Source organism: Oncorhynchus clarkii, chromosome 4 (genome assembly GCF_045791955.1).
Source record: "Oncorhynchus clarkii lewisi isolate Uvic-CL-2024 chromosome 4, UVic_Ocla_1.0, whole genome shotgun sequence".
NCBI lineage: Eukaryota > Metazoa > Chordata > Actinopteri > Salmoniformes > Salmonidae > Oncorhynchus > Oncorhynchus clarkii.
Window position 1 is genome coordinate 30,473,381 of NC_092150.1, and position 22,616 is coordinate 30,495,996.

The window sequence follows — 22,616 nt, forward strand, 5'->3', positions numbered from 1 at the left end:
GACACATATGAAATGCTTGTAATTATACTTCAGTATTCCATAGTAACATATGACAAAAATATCTAAAGACACTGAAGCAGCAAACTTTGTGAAAATTAATATTTGTGTCATTCTCAAAACTTTTGGTCGTGACTGTACGTTCCATACAATCAATGCAATGGCAACACGCAAATTAAACGTGGCCTACTAGGGTACTGTAATGTTAACTGCTAGTTATAAAGATTACCAGTAATTACCATGACTTTCAGTCTCGAAAGTGAGGGTTTTATTTTTTTGGAGATGATCTGTCTCCAAATTAGATGTCTCTCGAACCCAGAATCTCTAGTGGCACAGCTAGTGTATTTAAGTTAAGTTAGCTCACTTCTATAGTAACAGCATACATAAGGGGAGTTATAGAGACAGGATAGTAGCAACAAATTAGAGAAATGCAGCCATGCAGTGTTGCAGCTCAAGGCAGAAATACATTGAAAACAGCTACTGCAGTATTTATTTTGCTATTAATGTGATCATACTTGACTTTTTATTCACAAATGAGAGTGAAATGTTTGCAATGTGGAGCCCTGACCACCCGGCAACGTGACTTGTCTCTCGAACCCAGAATCTCTAGTGGCACAGCTAGTGTATTCACTGTTTTAAGTTAAGTTAGCTCACTTCTATAGTAACAGCATACATAAGGGGAGTTATAGAGACAGGATAGTAGCAACAAATTAGAGAAATGTCACAGAAAAGGCCCATCCCTCAGCTTTTTGCCAAATGGAGGCAGGGAGACCGCTTTTTTATTGTTTCTATTAAGGATTCTAGCTTTAACAAGGAACATTATATTTTTTTACTAAATTTGTATGTTTCAGTGTTTACTTACTCTCACAGAGGGCAGGTCCCCCTCTTCTGGTTGGGGAGACTGCGGGACGAGTGGAGAGACTGGGACTGTTGCAGTACGGTTGGGTGGAGAGATGTCTGTTAACAGAAGCCTAATGTACTGTATGTCACACTTCATTGTTGACGCCACAAAATAAGGTATATTGTGTTGATGTGAATGATTCAATGTTTTTAAATATATTAAGTTACTGTAAGCCATACATCTGCTGTCTTCTGAGGTCCATTGTTTACAGTTGGGTAGAGTGATGTCTGAGACAAAATGAATCACATGTTAACATTAACAGACATCTGAGTTCATTTGAAAGTTCAGGCTCTAAAATGTGACAATACAAAATAAGGTCCACTGTTTCGATGTGAATGCTTCAATGTTTTTAAATAGTATCAAGCCAATTACTGTACCTCTACTCTGTGACACTTCCAGTTGAGCTTAGAGAAACTTCTGTGAGACAAACTGAATCACATGTTAACCATAACATACATCTAATGTATGTCACACATCAATTGAAAGTTCTGATTACAAAAGTATGGCCCAATCCTAAATCAACCCCTAGACCCCTCAAACTCAACTCTGAACCTTGAAGCAAGTTCCACTAAATTAAAAAATATATGTTTTCCTCTAATCAGGGACTGACTGATTTAGACCTGGGAAACAAGGTGTGTACAATTAATTATCAGGTAGAGCAGAAAACCAGCAGGCTCCAACCCTCGTAGGGTAGGAGTTGAATAACCCTGCCTTAGACCCTACTCCTTATGCACTTGAGGAGATCTGAGAGGATTTGACTTATGTGAGCAAATTTGTCATTATTCCAATTAGCCCTCTGATAGGCTAGGTGGAAGTTTAATCATATTGTTTAAAACCATCAAATCATCTCAGATCAACACATGTGCATAGAGTATAGGGGTCCATTTGGGATTAGCAACAAAATAAGGTCCATTGTTTCAATGTGAATGCTTCAATGCTATCAAGTTACCTTAGAGGTTGAGTAGGTGTTCACAAGTGGTGGTGTCCCACAATTGCACCATCTGTAAAAAAGGAGAAATGGTAGATAAGAGACTAGATAAGCAGACTAATAGCTGTAGAAACAATGGATTTTCATGAACGCGGTCCTGTACCTAATAAACCGTCCGGTGAGTGTTCATTGTAGTAATAAAGTAACCTAAAGTCACCTTTTACGAGTAGACTTCTGGACAAAATGGAGCTGCAAATGAGAAAGAATCAGACACCGATTAAATCACTTAGCAAATGTATTGTTTCTCATTCACTTATCAACTCTGTGGTGGCCTTCTGCTAAACTACTGTAGAAGATAACTCACATGGTGCAGGTGGGGAAACTGTCCAAGCAAGCTAAAAGTAAAACAGAAAGTTATGTTAAAATAATCAATTTCTATTAATTAAGTATTTTATTCAGTTGTGACCCATTTAATGAATTACTAATGTATTTCAGTGGATATCCTATTGAATTTTTTAAATTTCAATCAGTTCTTTATTTACATGACAGGTCATGTGACCTGGATACCATTGTCAGGTACTAGCCAAGTAGTCTAGTCATTCAACAAATCAAATCTATCGCCATCCTTTTCAAAATAGTAAAAAAAGTATCACATAGCAAAAGGTTTATCAGACCTCATCTGTCACTCTCCCAAAAAATATGTTTTTATGGTCAGACCTAGCTAGTAGCCAATGCAGCTGGAGAACATGCTAGCTAAACTAGCTAATTTACTCAAAACATTTTATTCTGCAAACACAAAACGGTAGAAAAATAACTATGCTACCCCATAACATGTTCATATAAACACGGGTTGTAGTTTTAGTATGTTTCTCTGACTCTACCAGTAAAAATAGTAATATTAGCAGTACTTGAAACAAGCTAAACTGGCTGGCAGCCATGTCTTTAACTGTCAACCGTTGCTATGGTGACGATGGTGCCACATGACCCTTTGTCTTGTAAATAAATTGTAAAGGAGAGTTCAAAACATGTTTTTTTGGGGGGAATAAAAAAAATAGTTAGCTATTTACAAAATTATGTGCACTCACCTCCACACACACTTTATCTTCTCTTTCAGCAGTTTGATCCAATACGGCCTTAGATATGCAATGTTTCCAGAACGTTCCCAGAACTATTTTTCTCCCAACAACCAAACGGGAACCACAGGGGAATGTTATGTAAAAGTTGTAATTCACCAAAAAAGAACATTATTTTATGAGGTTATTTTAATGTTTTCAAACAATGTGTTTCTACCTTACCAAAATAGCAACGCTCCCGAAAGGGTATCCTTTGGTTCTTAGAAAAATTACTTTCCCACAATGTTCCCAGAACGTTCTGTGAAAGTTATTTTTCCAAAGGAGACCCTTTGCGGAACGTTCTGTGCTAGCTGAGTTACCTAAACTGTTCCTCGATGACTATCCTCTTGGTTGTGAAGGTAAAGTAGCAAGCCAGTTAAACTCGTTCTCAGAGACTTCTGCCCAAAATGTGCACTTCATGGGGGTCTAGAGCATGAAGTAAATGCCTGACTGTGTTTTGGATTACCACATATTCCGTTTAGATGCATTAGTTGGTATCCACGTAACTTCCCATAACGGCCCAGTTGATCAAGAAAGAATAAAGCTATTTCAAGGAAGTCCGATCGTTTTTTTTTTCGTTTATAGAGCCTTTAGAGAACTCCACAATGTCCGTAAACTAATGACAACACCACCTTTATTCCTCAATGACATTTCTCTAATATCTATCAATGCCTCAAACCGAAGAAAAAATGTAATTGACCAACTCAAGCAAACCAGCCAGAATGTCAACCTGTGCATGAGAGGAAGCCAAATATGCCAAGTAGCCTAAGGCATAGACTATTTTTCATAATAGCGTGCAACCGGGCTATTTCATAATAACTACATATTTCTCATTACAACATTATATTTCTCGTAATAACAAGATCTGTCTCATTATAACGTTATCTGTATTATAATAACGACAACATGTGTTATTTTCGTTATTGATTTATTTCGTAATAATGTGATGTTATATCATAATGATAAAAAAATATTTTTCCGAGTGGCAGCAATATACCACCGTAATATACAATAGGCTAAACACATTTTGGCAAAACTTACATTAACTCCATTAATGAGGAAAAATAGTGATTGGGAGATAGTTTTGCAAATAATCTCAATACAGTAGCATATAAAAATAACTCACTTTTGCTTCGAAGTTGATCCCATGTTGGAATGCTTCCTCGTTATGCATTGGAATTCTCAAATCATGGCCATCATCAACAAGATTGTACTTTGTTTTCGCTGGCATGACTGCCGACTATCCGTTTTGACACCAGACGGAAGGGGACGAAACTAATTGTTAATCCAGAACCAAAAACGCGTCCCAAATTCCTTAAATCCAGTGGTCCATTACAGCGAGTAGTCGTCCCAGATCCGCGTGTCACACAATTATCCAGTGGACTGGGAGATGTAACTTTGTATCTATTGCTCAAGCAAGTAGGCTAGCTTTCAGTTCTGATACAATAACAATCGTGTCTCTCCAGAAAATCAATTCGCTTCCTAAATAAGTAGCCCAAGGTTACTTTCAGTGACGTAAAATCACCAAAACTACCCCAACAGTCAAAAATGTTGTTTTCCTGGTCCTGACGTTTTTCAACTAGTAAAATGCCATGACCAGCCGCCCCTCACTCTCCCCATGCATGGATTCGCCAGGCAGATCGGGATTGGAGGAATCTGGGAATTCCTCCTGTTTTCATTGGAACATAGTAATTCATGGTATAATAGGAGGGCGAGTTTGTTTTGCACGGCCCGGTGCCCTGAGTGTGAGTTCTCTTAAAGACCAATGGAACAGTCTACAATTTAACAACTCCGCCTACGCGGGGTACGGGGCCATGCAAAACGACGTTTCCCAGTGTCACCCTAGCAGCACAGGGAAAAAAAAGAAAGTATTTCTGTTCAACGTAAAGACTATGTAGTGACATGATGGTAGGCTAGTGTTTACATACAGTGTATACCTTATTGCAGTGCAGGTGTACAGTATGCCTACTTATCACTGTGTTAAAGTTAAATCTAGACTTGGTTTCCTCTATCACCCCAGCTACCAAACCAACCCTGATTCAGATGACCATCCTACCCATGATAGATTATGGAGACATAATTTATAGATCAGCAGGTAAGGGTGCTCTTGAGCGGCTATATGTTCTTTACCATTCGGCCATCAGATTTGCCACCAATGCTCATTATAGGACACATCACTGCACTCTATACTCCTCTGTAATACTGGTCATATCTGTATACCCGTCGCAAGACCCACAGGTTGATGCTTATTTATAAAAACCCTCTTAGGCCTCACTCCCGTCTATCTGAGATATCTATTGCAGCCCTCATCCTCCAAATACAACACCAGTTCTGCCAGTCACATTCTGTTAATGGTCCCCAAAGCACACACATCTCTGTGCTCATCTTTTCAGTTCGCTGCAGCTAGCAGCTCTTCATTCAAAGACTCAATCATGGACACACTTACTGACAGTTGTGGCTGATTTGCGTGATGTCTCTACCTTCTTGCCCTTTGTGCTGTTGTCTGTGCCCACTAATGTTTGTTGTGCTGCTACCATGTTGTTGTCATGTGTTGCTGCCTTGCTATGTTGTTGTCTTAGGTCTCTCTTGTCGTTATGTGTGTTTTGTCTTAAATGTTGTTATTATTATTTAATCCCGTCCCCACAGGAGGTATTTTGCCTTTTGGTAGGCCATCATTGTAAACAAGAATGTGTTCTTAACTGACTTGCCTAGTTAAATCAATTACAAGTAACACTTGAAGGGGCAATCAGCAGTTGCTCCATCAATTTTTTTACTTATAAATGATAAATGATATGTACCCATTGATTGATGAAGAATATCGCTTATAAATTCCTCATGAGCTTAGTTTTACTGTCATACCCCATCAGAACCCCAAAATATAAGCTTGTTTTACGCCAATGTTTGTAAACAAAGTACATGTAAATGAGCACTGTATAGCCTAAAAACATGGTTAAAACTATAATTTTGGCGCATCAGTCCTTGCATCCATAGCTCTGTCTATGAATTTGAGAGTGATTCGATTTCTCAGGCCCCATCCCTCAGCCTTTTACCGAAACAGTAACACGATTACACGTTGTTATTGTTTCAACTGCTGCCTTGCCATTTACATTTCTTATGAGACACTTATGTTTATGTTTTGGATTCCTATACCAACTCAAACTAAGTGTGTGTAAATGCACCTTTTGGATCAGTTATCTTCATTAGAAGATGGGCTCCTGAGTGGCGTAGCGGTCTAAGGCACTGTATCTCAGTGCAAGAGGTGTCACTACAGTTCCTGGTTCAAATCCAGGTTGTATCACATCTAGCCATGATAGAGTGGTGCACAATTGGCCCAGCGTCGCCAGGGTAGCCAATCATTGTAAATAAGAATTTGTTTTGGTTTGCACATATCTCAGGAGGGATTTTGTCCCACTCCTCTTTGCAGATCTTCTCCAAGTCATTAAGGGTTTGAGGCTGACGTTTGGCAACTCGAGCCTTCAGCTCCCTCCACAGATTTTCTATGGGATTAAGGTCTGGAGACTGGCTAGGCCACTCCAGGACCTTAATGTGCTTCTTCTTGAGCCACTCATTTGTTGCCTTGGCCATGTGTTTTGGGTCATTGTCATGCTGCAATACCCATCCACAACCCATTTTCAATGCCCTGCCTGATGGAAGGAGGTTCTCACCCAAGATTTGACGGTACATGGCCCCGTCCATCGTCCCTTTGATGCGGTGAAGTTGTCCTGTCCCCTTAGCAGAAAAACACCCCCAAAGCATAATGTTTCCCCCTCCATGTTTGACGGTGGGGATGGTGTTCTTGGGGTCATAGGCAGCATTCTTCCTCCTCCAAACACGGCGAGTTGAGTTGATGCCAAAAAGCTCAATTTTGGGGTCATCTGACCACAACACTTTCACCTAGTTGTCCTCTGAATCATTCAGATGTTCACTGGCAAACTTCAGACTGGCATGTATATGTGCTTTCTTGAGCAGGGGGACCTTGCGGGCGCTGCAGGATTTCAGTCCTTCACGGTGTAATGTGTTACCAATTGTTTTCTTGGTGACTATGGTCCCAGCTGCCTTGAGATCATTGACAAGATCCTCCCGTGTAGTTCTGGGCTGATTCCGCACCGTTCTCATGATCATTGCAAGGTGAGATCTTGCATGGAGCCCAGGCCGAGGGAGATTGACAGTTATTTTGTGTTTATTCCATTTGCGAATAATCACACCAACTGTTGTCACCTTCTCACCAAGCTGCTTGGTGATGGTCTTGTAGCCCATTCCAGCCTTGTGTAGGTCTACAATCTTGTCTCTGACATCATTGGAGAGCTCTTTGGTCTTGGCCATGGTGGAGAGTTTGGAATCTGATTGATTGATTGCTTCTGTGGACAGGTGTCTTGTATAACAGGTAACAAACTGAGATTAGGAGCACTCCCTTTAAGAGTGTGCTCCTAATCTCAGCTCGTTACCTGTATAAAAGACACCTGGTAGGCAGAAATCTTTCTGATTGAGAGGGGTCAAATACTTATTTCCCTCATTTAAATTGCAAATCAATTTATAACATTTTTGAAATGCGTTTTTCTGGATTTTTTTGTTGTTATTCTGTCTCTCACTGTTCAAATAAACCTACCATTTAAATTATAGACTGATAATTTCTTTGTCAGTGGGCAAACGTACGAAATCAGCAGGGGATTAAATACTTTTCCCCCTCACTGTATCTGCACATATAGTAGTAGTACGCAATTTTCATAAACCACTTTGGCTCGTAAGGCTACTTTCAGAACTACTGGATAAAAAGTAAACAAAAGTACCGGATAATCTCTTTAAATTATTATGATTATGTAGAATTGTGATGTTGAGTTGCTGCTGCCAGCATACTGACTCAACTCCAGCCACTTTAATAATGGAAATTGATGGAAATTGATGTAAAAATGTATCACTAGCCACTTTAAACAATGCCACTTAATATAATGTTTACATACCCTACATTACTCATCTCATTTGTATATGTATATACTGTACTCTATATCATCTACTGCATCTTGCCATCTTTATGTAATACATGTATTACTAGCCACTTTAACCTATGCCACTTTATGTTTATATACCCTACATTACTCATCTCATATGTATATACTGTACTCCATACCATCTACTGCATCCTGCCTATGCCATTCTGTACCATCACTCATTCATATATCTTTATGTACATATTCTTTATCCCTTTACACTTGTGTGTATAAGGTAGTAGTTGTGGAATTGTTAGGTTAGATTACTCGTTGGTTATTACTGCATTGTCAGAACTAGAAGCACAAGCATTTCGCTACACTCACATTAACATCTGCTAACCATGTGTATGCGACAAATAAAATTTGATTTGATTTGTTTATAAAATATAGGGAGATATCAATGGATAGACAGTGGCTTGAAACTTCGAAAGAGCAAGACTACCTACTAGTGGTCACCTAGGCTAATGACTGTAGTAAGGTACTCAGTATGCCATGCAGGCAATGTTCTGTACAAGATGTGCATGATGAATGTAGCTTGGTGTTGTATAATGCAGTCCATCTGTGTCACCTGTCTGTAACTTATGGTAAGAAGCAGCGCTCTGCTCGCCAAGGTGTCTCAGATGTGTGGGCAATTGGAGCAGCACCAATTTACAACACTGGCAGAGGCTAAAGGATGTAGCTGCATTGACTGACTAACTAGCCTAAGGGTGCATCTCAATAGTTGTACTTTCCTTCCTCTCCTCATCTCTCTTCTCATTAACCATCATTATGTTTATCCAGGCAGTGATATGAATGATTGCAGTTGAAGGGTTGATCCCAACAGTATTATGTCACTTCCTCTCCTAGCTGCCTTATCCATATGGGTGAAACTCATATGGATAATGTAGGGCTGCCTTTGGGCATCTGATACCACCTATCCCGTGCTTTCAGATTAGTGTGGATGAGCATCTTTAGACTATTGGGACACTGCCCAAGTCTCACTCTCTCTAGCTCTCTCTCCATTTCTTTCTGTGTACTCAATACTGTGCTGGCTTTAAGATTAAGATTACTTCATTGGTCAATTGCACACAAGGTCCAACTGAAATTGGACTTCCGCTTTTAACCCAACCTCTCTAAAATACACACACACACAGGTTTTGGAGAGGTGCGTGGGGCTTCCATACTGGGTGCCCGGGTAGCTGTTTTTGGGGGGTTACTGTAAGTGCCTTGCTTGAAGGAAAAACAATTATAATCCCAACAGATTTTTCCCATCAGATCCCGGATTCAAATTTACAACCCTCCAGTGGCCGGCTCGCCTCTCTAACCACTGGGCTACCTACATATGCTTTCAGCAGTAAGTTGATTTTTGGGATCAGTCGTTATGCAGCCTGGTTCTTTAGAAGAGGGTTCTCTGATTCTGCCATCTCTGACCATTTCTAATATAGCTCTTACTTTATAAAATACTACTACTACTACTACTACTACTACTTACCACTGCTACTGATTATACAGCAGTTAGTATTAACTCATCTTCTAGCGCTATCAAATACAATTATGAAGTAATAATCCTGTAAAAATGTACAGCATTTAATATTAATATGCTGTGATAACCGTTGTGTGTTAATAAGTGTTTAGCTGAGCAGGCTGGGGATGTCGTTACTTGTGCTGCTGTAGAGTCAGATAAGGGTCAGTCAGTCACAGCAGAGGAGACTCATGCTGTTCTGTTGCCAGGTTCCCTGCTTAGGCCGAGGCCATTTCCCATGGACAATTTACACGATACATTTAATTTGCTGCTTTCCAGAACCCAAGGACACGAGTCGGGCGGGAAGGATTTACTTCAGACGCCCAACAAGACCCTAATCCCCGTAATTCGCAGAAGAAAGAGACACAGGTATCGTGAACTAAGATCCGGGTGTCTTTTTAGTATCCGTCGCTGAGAGGGTAATCTACCTTTACTACGATCACGTATATTCTACGAACGGGACATTAAAAACTGTAATATCTTATGTTTCACAGAGTCGTGGCTGAACGACGACATGAATAACGTATAGCTGGCGCGTTTTAAGCTTTTTCGGCAGGATAGATCAGCGGCCTCTGGTAGGACAAGGGGTGGCAGTCTATGTATATTTGTAAACAGCAGCTGGTACATGAAATCTAAGGAAGTCTCAAGGTTTGGCTCGCCTGAGGTTGAGTATGTCATGTTAAGCTGAAGACCACACTAATTCCCAAGAGAGTTTTATCTGTATTTTTCGGAGCTGTCTACATACCACCACAAACCGATGCTGGCACTAAGACCACACTCAATGAGCTGTATAGGGCCATAAGTAAACAGGAAAACACTCACCCAGAGGCGGCGCTCTTAGATGCCGGGGACTTTAATGCAGGAAAACTCAAATCCGTTTGATCTAATTTCTACCAACATGTTAAATGTGCAACCAGAGAGGAAGAAACTCTAGACCACCTTTACTCCACACACAGAGATGCGTACAAAGCTCTCCCTTGCCCTCCATTTGGCAATTCTGACCATAATTCCATCCTCCTGATTCCGGTTTACAAACAAAAATTAAAGCAGGAAACACCACTGGCAGGTGTCTTCACTGACATTTTCAACATGTCCCTGATTGAGTCCGTAATGCCAACATGCTTCAAGCAGACCACCATAGTCCCTGTGCCGAAGAACACAAAGGCAACCTGCCTAAATGACTACAGACCCGTAGCACTCACGTCCGTAGCCATGAAATGCTTTGAAAGGCTGGTAATGGCTCACATCAACACCATTATCCCAGAAACCCTAGACCCACTTCAATTTGCATACCGCCCAAACAGATCCACAGATGATGAAATCTCTATTGCACTCCACACTGCCCTTTCCCACCTGGACAAAAGGAACACCTATGTGAGAATGCTGTTCATTGACTACAGCTCAGCGTTCAACACCATAGTACCCTCAAAGCTCAACACCAAGCTAAGGATTCTGGGACTAAACACCTCTCTCTGCAACTGGATCCTGGACTTCCTGACAGGCCGGCCCCAGGTGGCGAGGCTAGGTAGCAACACATCTGCCACGCTGATCCTCAACACTGGAGCTCCCCAGGGGTGTGTGCTCAGTCCCTTCTTGAACCAACACTATCATTAAGTTTGCCGATGACAAAACAGTGGTAGGTCTGATCATCAACAACGATGAGACAGCCTATAGGGAGGCGGTCAGAGACCTGGCCGTGTGGTGCCAGGACAGCAACCTCTCCCTCAACGTGATCAAGACAAAGGAGATGATTGTGGACTACAGGAAAAGGAGGACTGAGCATGCCCACATTCTCATCGACGGGCCTGTAGTGGAACAGGTCGAGAGCTTCAACTTCATTTGTCTCCACATCACCAACAAACTGGTCCAAGCACACCAAGACAGTCGTGAAGAGGGCACAACAAAACCTATTACCCCTCAGGCAACTGAAAAGATTTGGCATGGTCCTGAGATCCTCAAAAGGTTTTACAGCTTCACCATCGAGAACTACCTGACTGGTTGCATCACTGCCTGGCAAGGCAACTGCTCGGCCTCCGACCGCAAGGCACTACAGAGGGTAGTGCGTACGGCCCAGTACATCACTGGGGCCAAACGTCCTGCCATCCAGGACCTCTATACCAGGCAGTGTCAGAGGAAGGATCTAAAAATTATCAAAGACTCCAGCCACCCTTGTCATAGACTGTTCTCTCTACTACGGCAAGTGGTACTGGAGCGCCAAGTCTAGGTCCAAGAGGGTTCTAAACAGCTTTTACCCCAAGCCAGACTATTTGCATCATCTACACTGCATGACTCTGCTCCTGCAGATGATTAACCTGGAGTGATTTTGAGAGGCTCCTGTTCAAACTCCACATTGTAGGTGTAATAATACTTGCAGTGCTCCCATAGGGGGAGCCAGAACTGCACAGATTAGTACTAGACAACAATCAGTCCTAGAGAGAGACTGATTTTGTAAAAAAAATATGTAGCCTTTATTTAACTAGCCAAGTCAGTTAAGAACAAATTCTTATTTACAATGACGGCCTAGCCTGGCCAAACCCTAACCCGAATGACGCTGGGGCAATTGTGCGCCGCCCTATGGGACTCCCAATCTCGGCCGGTTGTGATACAGCCTGGAATCGAACCAGGGTCTGTAGTGACGCCACTAGCACTGAGATGCAGTGCCTTAGACGCTGCACCAATTGGACAAGAAGAAATATATTACTAAGACTAAAAGCACATCATTTATGCCTCAAGAGAACATAAACAACTCCGTCTCTCTCTCTCTGCATGTCTACCACACCAATACAGGTACTCTGTCTGAGTAGCAGGAGGATTCAAAAACATGTGCAGTAGAAAAATCAGAAAACCACTTATCCTTTTCTCCTCTGTTGCACTTGGAGCTACACAGAGAAAGAGGGGTCATTGGGGTATGAATAGGTGTTCTCAGTATGCATGCGTGGCTCCTCAGGAGGTCTACATAGGGTTTATTCCTAGCTGAGAGCACAAAGCAATGCTCACATTTGTTTCAACATGAAAAGCACTCCATGGCTCTGCTATCCTCTGATAAACATTAAAGGTCAGGGGCCTTTCATGCTGGGCATTTTCATCAGAAAGGACCCATGAGCACCAACATGTGTAGTTCATAGCAGCATATCAAATTGGGTATGAAATGAAAGCTAAGATTCTGTATTTTTGGGAAATTAAGACAATTTTCCATCTCAAATATTAGGTGTAAGTAAAGGTTTTTATTTCTGGATAAACATCTGGATAAAACATCTACCAGAAAAAGTATTAATTAATAATTATGTGGATAGCACCTTTTTTTTTTTAAAATCAACAAAAATGACATACCCAAATCTAACTGCCTGTAGTTCAGGCCCTGAAGCAAGGATATGCATGTTCTTGGTAACATTTGAAAGGAAACACTTTTAAGTTTGTGGAAATGTGAAAAGAATGTAGTAGAATATAACACAATAGATCTGGTAAAAGATGATACAAAGACAAAAAAACAGTTATTTTGTATTTTAAATGCAAAAGAAAGGCCATAATGTATTATTCCAGCCCATGTGCAATTTAGATTTTGGCCACCAGATGACATCAGTGTATGTGCAACGTTTTTGACTGATCCAATGAGCCATTGCATTGTATCAAGACTTCCCAAATGTGCCTAATTTGTTTATTAATAACTTTTCATGTTCAAAATTGTGCACTCTCCTCAAACAATAGCATGGTATTCTTTCACAGTAATAGCTACTGTAAATTGGACAGTGCAGTCAGATTAAGAATATTTTAAGCTTTCTGCCAATATCAGATATATCTATGTCCTGGGAAATTTTCTTGTTACTTACAACCTCATGCTAATCGCATTAGCCTACGTTAGCTCAACCGTGCCATGGAAGGGACACCGATCCTGAAGAAGTTTTAAAAGGTATCAGAAACATCAAAACAAAATAATGATGACATAAAGACCCCTGCTGCCAACTAATAAACACAGTATATTTAGTTTTGGATAAATTCTTTACCTTCTATAATTCTGTTACCAAAAACCCACATATCTTTAAGATATTTTCTAATTTCTCTCCCTCATGAGGAGGGGGGGTGAAGAAAGTTCACAGAAGTAACAATTAATGATAAACCTACCAATTAGTTAGTGATTTTACACATATCAATTTTGTTAATTATTTTTTCAATTATTAAGTGATTAAAACTCGTAATTCCGTTATCGAATTGGTCAAGGAATTACCAAAAAATACGTAATGGAATATTACTGTAACTGAATTGGCAACAATGGGAAATCATAATAGTCACAAACCACAGTTGGGTCTCCTTCTACTGTCCTCCCTTCCACTGGCATAGTGTTATGTTCAGCTCATAATGGTTTTCTTTGTCTTTCTGTTTGTCAAACCAAGAGTGTTAAACAGTCTGGACAACCCCCCCCCCTCTCCCTCTCACTCTCACTCTCACTCTCACTCTCACTCTCACTCTCACTCTCCCTCTCACTCTCCAGTTAATGTCACCTTTCCCAGGTCTCACTAACACCTACCCATGAGCCTCCTCTCTTTCCATTTACTGTAATCAGCATCCTCACCTACCGACACCGGACGTCCATGGACATTTACATTTTGTCAGTCCACTCTGGCCTTGATGTTAATGTCCACAGACGGACCGGACTGGACCAAATCTGAACCTACCATAGACGTTTGTTTCACAAGTTTGGATAGTACAGTGCAGTACAGTAAGTAGAGCACAGTAGAGTCCAGTACAGGGAGTAGAGCACAGTACATTACTGTACAGTGATAGAGAACTGTAGAGTACAGTACAGTGATTAGAGCAGAGTTTCCATTAGCCGTAATAGTCAGCTTTTGGCCATTGCATGTTTTTTTTTTATCTGAAAAAATGGAAGTGGCACCGGCCAATTGTCCTGGGAAAATAAAAAAAATCCCATTGTGCAATAATGCTCTCTATCCTATTTATTTATGGGAATACCAGTTGATGGAAATACATTTGACCAGTAATGCTTATCGATCGATGGGTTAATTAACATAATTTTGTGGAATTAAATTGGCATGTGTGTATATTCCTTATTTATTGCATACAGATAGAGACCCTTTTAGTGGAAAATATGTCAGTTTGCACTTTTATAAGCCCACTCTAAAATGTGCAGTTTTGTCACACAAACACAATGCCTCAAGTTTTGAGGGAGGGTGCAATTGGAATGCTTGCTGTAAGAATGTCAACCAGAGTTGTTGCGAATTTAATGTTAATTTCTCTACCAACGTTGTTTTAGATAATTTGGAAATACGTCCAACTGGTCTCACAACTGCAGACCATGAGTAAACAGGCCAGCCCAGGACATCCACATCCGACATCGTCTGAGACCAGCCAACCCCGACAGCTGATGAAACCGAGGAGTATTTCTGTCTGTAATAAAGCCTTTCGTGGAGAAAAACTCATTCTGATTGGCTGGGCCTGGCTCCCCACCCAAGACTGTGCCCCTGCCCTGTCATGTGAAATCCATAGATGAGGGCCTAATGAATTTATTTAACTTGACTGATTTCTTTATGGACTGTAACTCAGTAAAATCATTGAAATTGTTGCGTTTATATTTTTGTTCAGTACAGTTCATATTTGTATTTCTCAACTGGTAATTGAAGCATGCTTCCCACTTGCCATAGAAATGCATAGGCAATTTCTGGAATTGAGGCTTAATCAGCACGTCACACACCACTTTGCAATGAGATGGAGGAAGTATGCAATTTGAAAACATAACTACTTATATGGTTTGAATCCTGAACGTTTTACTACATATTATGAGGCATATTTTACCTTGCTTCAAAGAAGCCTACCATATTGTGGAGGCAACTATTTTATACAGACTACCATATGCCATTGAAACCAGTAGCCTATTTCTCTCATGTTCTACTGGTTTTCAACTGTCTTTCACTGTCAGGAAGCCAAATGCACATTCGCGTGTAGCCTACTGCCTTGTGCGCATTGCTGAGCTAATGTTAAGAAATAATAGTTAATCAACATTTTAAGCTAAACGTTCTGGTCTGTTGCATGATATTCTTTGCCTTTAAAACAAATGTTTTATGTAGCCTAGGGCTACTAGTTGTATGCATTTGGGATTTATTGTCCCAGAGTTTGGTGGGCTATCTCATGAATTGATGTGATGTATTTAGGCGAGTGGACACCTGTGGCAATAGATTTGGGAGTTGCCCGTTGGGCCCGCATCCATACCCTATAATTCCGAATCTCTTTGTCACTAATTTGTGTACAGGTAGACCAGAAAAGCCACATCCCTGATTAGAAGCACCTGCTGCTCATCTGATGTTCTTTACAAACGCTGTTTTGAATTAAATAACATTTTACCTACACACTGAAGAAGGCTGTAAAGCCGAAACGTCTGTGTAAATATCCCTGAGGCAGTAAAAAAGTTAAAAACATGAAATAATGAGTGTGAACCCATTACATCTCTTTGTTTCTTGACAAGCTGACCGATTAGGTAAACCTTTCTACTATGGGGGATTGTAGACGGACATAGGCAACATGTCCATTAGGCTAGGGGCTAGCAAATATAATTAAATTGCCAAAATTAATTAGCCTAATTAGCCTACTCCTGTCTATACAGAAGTAAATAAAGTAATTCAAAATAGGCTACTAAAGAATGATTTGGCCACAGAGGATCATTAGCTTCCCCTAGCCTTAAAAAATAAATACATTGTTGATTGTTTTAAATCGCATTGCCTACAGTCAGAAGGAAAGTCAATTTGGACAGCATGCACTGCAAATATCAAATAGATCATTATTGAGTTGCGACTGTCAGTGAAAAGTAGAGAGGACCAGCCAGGCATATCGCAATATTTCGAAAGTCAATGGCCATTGCTGTAAAGGGAAGACAATGAAAATAATAATCTATATTTTAGTTTAACGAACAACAGTAGGCGAATCTTACGGGCACCAGTGGAGCGCATTCACCATATCCCTGGTGAGTGCACAATGCTCATATTCACTATTTTTCATTGTTAGGTTAGTGCCACTTAAAAGTATATTTTTGGACAATAATTTCCTCCTCCAGTTTAGATTGACGTGTATTTGAGGCTCCTTCTCATAGGCCTATTATATGGACAATCCTTTTTTTCCTTTTTTTTGTCTGTGTCCAGCCCGACTTCCAGTGTCAGCAGAGTAGTCTACCATGTAATTGATTGTATTAAAATGTATTCTGGTAATGTCTCCAATCACATAAAGTGTAGTACAATTGCATGAAATTTTTCCCATACAAAGAAGAAACGGATCTGATATAGTCTATAGTTAGGCCTATTATTAGCCTAAATGATGACTATCCAATCGATATCATCACATTACGAATAGTAGGCTCTCTTACATAAATCTGCAACTGCGATGATCCATGGAATGCTTAATTATAAAGGTGCATTTTTGTACTGCACTGTACTTTACTGTGCTCTGCTGCACTGTGATGTCCAAACTTGTAAAACATAGGAATGACATTCATATCCATAATTATGGATTTCTGCGTATTACAAATTATGATGATGTAATTCCGTTACCCAGTGTAAATCTACTTCACTTAATGTAGTTCAATAACTAACTCAAGGTGGCATGTCATAGCTGACACCCCATTCTTTCTGCAGACATCTTTGAATCTTAATTCGGAGCATATATTTAAGTTTTTAGAAAACGTTGTTGCATTAAAAACCAGAGGGAGATTTTACATAATTACATGAACCGCTTGTGCCATCAAACCCCTGCAACTTATCCAGAACACTGTAGCCTGCCTGCCTGGTGTTAAACCTTCCTAAGTTCTCCCATGTCAACCCACTCCTCCGCTCACTCCACTGGCTTCCAGTCAAAGCTCACATCCACTACAAGACCATTGTACTTGCCTACAGAGCAGCAAGAGATACTGCCCCCTACCTTCAGATTATGCTCAAACCCTACACCCCAATTTGAACACTCCATTCTGCCACCTCTGGTCTCTTAGCCCTCCCACCCCTAAGGCAGGGCAGCTTACGCTCAGCCTAGTCCAAGCTATTCTCTGTCCTGGAGCCCCAATGGTGGATCCATCTTCCCCCTGAAGCTAGGACAGCAGAGTCCCTGCCCATTTTCTGAAAACATCTGAAACCCTACCTTTTCAAAGTATCTTAAATAATCCCACAGCACCCCCCTCCCCACCCCATCCTCATGCCTTTCGTGAACTAACACTCGCACTTTACTTTTTTCCCCTGGGACCAAAGTAACACGGGGTGAAAGTAACACGGGGCAAAAGTAACACCCATTTTCTCAGATAACACAGAAGCTAGAAGGATGTAGTGAAGTCAGCATATTACTAATGTGGAGAATGACCTCCCTGAAAAACAGCCCAATTTGACCATGTTTTGCCGAGAAATTAAAAAAAAGTGATTTTGAGCGATATAAGTAAAGAAATTGACCCAGAAGTATTTTTTGGTTGTAGAGTTGTGTTTAGTTGTTTAAGGTTCAAATCAAATCAAATGGTATTTGTCACATACACGTGTTTAGCAGATGTTATTGTGGGTGTAGCGAAATGCTTGTGTTTCTAGCTCCAAGATTGCAGTAATATTCAAGTAATATCTAACAATACACACAATCTAAACTATAGGAATGGAATTAAAAATATATAAATATTTGGACGAGCAATGTCAGTGGCATAGACTACAATACAGTAGAATAGGAAAGAATACAGTATATACATATGAGATGAGAAATGCAAAATATGTAAACATTATTAAAGTGACTAGTGTTCCAATTATTAAAGTAGCCAGTGATTTCAAGTCCGGATTTGAAATCGGAAGTTTACATTTTTTTATTGTATTTTTTTATTGTATTTTTTTATTGTATTGTACCTTTATTTAACCACAGAGTTACACATGGAGTAAAACAAACATACAATCAATAATACAGTAGAAACAAGTCCATATACGATGTGAGCAAATGAGGTGAGATAAGGGAGGTAAAGGCAAAAAAGGCCATGGTGGCAAAGTAAATACAATGTAGCAAGTAAAACACTGGAATGGCAGATTTGCAGTGGAAGAATGTGCAAAGTAGAAATAAAAAGAATGGGGTGCAAAGGAGCAAAATAAATAAATAAATAAAATAAATACAGTAGGGAAAGAGGTAGTTGTTTGGGCAAAATTATAGATGGGCTATGTACAGATGCAGTAATCTGTGAGCTGCTCTGACAGCTGGTGCTTAAAGCTAGGGAGGGAGATAAGTGTTTGCAGTTTCAGAGATTTTTGTAGTCCGTTTCAGTCATTGGCAGCAGAGAACTGGAAGGAGAGGCGGCCAAAGAAAGACTTGGTTTTGGGGGTGACCAGAGAGATATACCTGCTGGAGCGAGTGCTACAGGTGGGTGATGCTACGGTGACCAGCGAGCTGAGATAAGGGGGGACTTTACCTAGCAGGGTCTTGTAGATGACATGGAGCCAGTGGGTTTGGCGATGAGTATGAAGCGAGGGTCAGCCAACGAGAGCGTACAGATCACAATGGTGGGTAGTATATGGGGCTTTGGTGACAAAACGGATGGCACTGTGATAGACTGCATCCAATTTGTTGAGTAGGGTATTGGAGGCTATTTTGTAAATGACATCGCCGAAGTCGAAGATTGGTAGGATGGTCAGTTTTACAAGGGTATGTTTGGCAGCATGAGTGAAGGATGCTTTGTTGCGAAATAGGAATCCAATTCTAGATTTAACTTTTGATGTGGGTCTGGAAGGAGAGTTTACAGTCTAACCAGACACCTAGGTATTTGTAGTTGTCCACGTATTCTAAGTCAGAGCCGTCCAGAGTAGTGATGTTGGACAGGCGGGCAGGTTCAGTCAGCGGTCGGTTGAAGAGCATGCATTTAGTTTTACTTGTATTTAAGAGCAATTGGAGGCCACGGAAGGAGAGTTGTATGGCATTGAAGCTTTCCCGGAGGGTTGTTAACACAGTGTCCAAAGAAGGGCCAGAAGTATACAGGATGGTGTCGTCTGCGTAGAGGTGGATCAGAGACTCACCAGCAGCAAGAGCGACATCATTGATGTATACAGAGAAGAGAGTCGGTCCAATAATTTAACCCTGTGGCACCCCCATAGAGACTGCCAGAGGTCCGGACAGCAGACCCTCCGATTTGACGCACTGAACTCTATCAGAGAAGTAGTTGGTGAACTAGGCAAGGTAATCATTTGAGAAACCAAGGCTGTCGAGTCTGCCGATGAGGATGTGGTGATTGACAGAGTCGAAAGCCTTGGCCAGATCAATGAATACGGCTGCACAGTAATGTTTCTTATCGATGGCGGTTAAGATATCGTTTAGGACCTTGAGCGTGGCTGAGGTGCACCCATGACCAGCTCTGAAACCAGATTGCATAGCAGAGAGGGTATGGTGAGATTCAAAATGGTCGGTAATCTGTTTGTTGACTTGGCTTTCGAAGACCTTAGAACGGCAGGGTAGGATAGATATAGGTCTGTAGCAGTTTGGGTCAAGAGTGTCCCCCCCTTTGAAGAGGGGGATGACCGCAGCTGCTTTCCAATCTTTGGGAATCTCAGACGACACGAAAGAGAGGTTGAACAGGCTAGTAATAGGGGTGGCAACAATTTCGGCAGATAATTTTAGAAAGAAAGGGTCCAGATTGTCTAGCCCGGCTGATTTGTAGGGGTCCAGATTTTGCAGCTCTTTCAGAACATCGGCTGAGAAATGGGGAAGGCTTGGGCGAGTTGCTGTGGGGGGTGCAGTGCTGTTGACCGGGGTAGGGGTAGCCAGGTGGAAAGCCTGGCCAGCCGTAGAAAAATTCTTATTGAAATTCTCAATTATAGTGGATTTATCAGTTGTGACAGTGTTTCCTATCTTCAGTGCAGTGGGCAGCTGGGAGGAGGTGACTTTACAGTGTCCCAGAACTTTTTTGAGTTAGTGTTGCAGGAAGCAAATTTCTGCTTGAAAAAGTTAGCCTTGGCTTTTCTAACTGCCTGTGTATAATGGTTTCTAGCTTCCCTGAAAAGCTGCATATCACGGGTGCTGTTCAATGCTAATGCAGAATGCCATAGGATGTTTTTTTGTTGGTTAAGGGCAGTCAGGTCTGAGGAGAACCAAGGGCAATATCTGTTCCTGGTTCTAAATTTCTTGAATGGGGCATGCTTATTTAAGATGGTTAGGAAGGCATTTAAAAAACATAACCAGGCATCCTCTACTGACGGGATGAGATCAATATCCTTCCAGGATACCCCGGCCAGGTCGATTAGAAAGGCCTGCTCGCTGAAGTATTTCAGGGAGCGGTTGACAGTGATGAGTGGAGGTCGTTTGACCCATTACGGATGCAGGCAATGAGGCAGTGATCGCTGAGATCTTGGTTGAAGACAGCAGAGGTGTATTTAGAGGGCAAGTTGGTTAGGATGATATCTATGAGGGTGCCCCTGTTTACGGCTTTGGGGAGGTACCTGTTAGGTTCATTGATAATTTGTGTGAGATTGAGGGCATCAAGCTTAGATTGTAGGATGGCTGGGGTGTTAAGCATGTCCCAGTTTAGGTCGCCTAGCAGCACGAGCTCTGAAGATAGATGGGGGGCAATCAGTTCACATATGGTGTCCAGAGCACAGCTTGGGGGCAGAGGGTGGTCTATAGCAGGCGGCAACGGTGAGAGACTTGTTTTTAGAGAGGTGGACTTTTAAAAGTAGAAGTTCAAATTGTTTGGGTACAGACCTGGATAGTAGGACAGAACTCTGCAGGCTATCTTTGCAGTAGATTGCAACACTGCTCCCTTTGGCAGTTCTATCTTGTCTGAAAATGTTGTAGTATGTGATTAAAATTTCCGAATTTTTGGTGGTCTTCCTAATCCAGGATTCAGACACAGCTAGAACATCCAGGTTGGCAGAGTGTGCTAAAGCAGTGAATAAACCAAACTTAGGGAGGAGGCTTCTAATGTTAACATGCATGAAACCAAGGCTATTACAGTTACAGAAGTCATCAAAAGAGAGCGCCTGGGGAATAGGAGTGGAGTTAGGCACTGCAGGGCCTGGCTTCACCTCTACATCACTAGAGGAAAAGAGGAGGAGTAGGATAAGGGTACAGCTAAAAGCAATGAGAATTTGTCGTCTAGAACGTCTGGAACAGAGAGTAAAAGGAGGTTTCTGGGGGCGATAAAATAGCTTCAAGGTATAATGTACAGACAAAGGTATGGTATAAGGTATGGTAGGATGTGAATACAGTTGAGGTAAACCTAGGTATTGAGTGATGATGAGAGAGATATTGTCTCTAGAAACATCATTGAAACCAGGAGATGTCATCGCATGTGTGGGTGGTGGAACTAATAGGTTGGATAAGGTATAGTGAGCAGGACTAGAGGCTCTACAGTGAAATAAGCCAATAAACACTAACCAGAACAGCAATGGACAAGGCATATTGACATTAAGGAGAGGCATGCTTAGTCAAGTGATCAAAAGGGTCCAGTGAGTAGTGAGGTTGGTCGGGGTCACGGCGATTCAGACAGCTAGCCTGGCCATTGGTAGCAAGCTAGCATAGGATGGAGGTCTGTTTTTAGCCACCTCGTGCGTTTCCGTCTGTAGGATTAGTGGGGTTTCGTGTGGTAGAGGGGATCAATCCAATTCGCAAAAAAAAAATAGATATAGTTATAGAGGCCCAAGAAAAAAGAAAAAAATTGTCTGATGGGTCTATTCAGATAGCAGCCGATAAGACAGCTAACGATTAGCTGACCGCAGATGGGCGTTCAGGTAACGTCGCGATGGAGGAGCCAGCTGGATAACTCCCTCGGGCAGGTAACATCGGTAGTCCAGTTGTGACGGCCCGGTGGGGCTCCGCGTTGGCAGTAAAACGGGTCCGGATAGGTAATTGTAGCCCAGGAGTTACTGATGGAACTCTTCAGCTGGCTAGCTCCGGAATAATTGATGTTTCCCCCGGAATCGACTTAAGCCGATAGTCACACGGATAGCAGCTAGCTAGCTGCGAGATCCAGGTATAAATGTCCAGAGCTTGCGGTTGAAATTCGGGGACATGGAGAGAAAAAAAGGGCCGGTATGTTCCGGTCCGAGCTGCACCGTACAAAACTGGCGATAGATTTTCGAGCTAAAGGATAGCTGATGACCACAAACCGTGGTTAGCTGAATACTAACGATTAGCCAGTAAAGAAGCTAACTAGCTTCTGGCTAGCTTCTGATTAGCTTCTGGTTAGCTTCAGGCTAGCTTC

At 41.5% G+C, this 22,616-nt stretch overlaps 1 protein-coding gene and 1 long non-coding RNA gene across 2 annotated transcripts in view; both read right to left on the reverse strand.

Moving 5' to 3' along the window:
- The window catches only part of LOC139407969 (dystrophin-like protein 1), a 257,732-nt gene extending 253,200 nt beyond the window's left edge, over positions 1 to 4,532 (reverse strand). Inside the window, exon 1 of the mRNA XM_071151829.1 lies at positions 4,065 to 4,532. Coding sequence (XP_071007930.1) covers positions 4,065 to 4,169 — 105 coding nt within the window. The 5' untranslated portion in view covers positions 4,170 to 4,532. The remainder of the gene's footprint in view (positions 1 to 4,064) is intronic.
- On the reverse strand, positions 1,078 to 3,969 carry LOC139406719 (uncharacterized). The gene is made up of 5 exons (XR_011634017.1): positions 2,912 to 3,969; positions 2,191 to 2,221; positions 1,990 to 2,075; positions 1,848 to 1,899; positions 1,078 to 1,125 (listed from the first exon to the last, which is right to left on the reverse strand). It is a non-coding gene; the product is annotated as an uncharacterized lncRNA (long non-coding RNA).
- Positions 4,533 to 22,616: the final 18,084 nt, after the last annotated feature.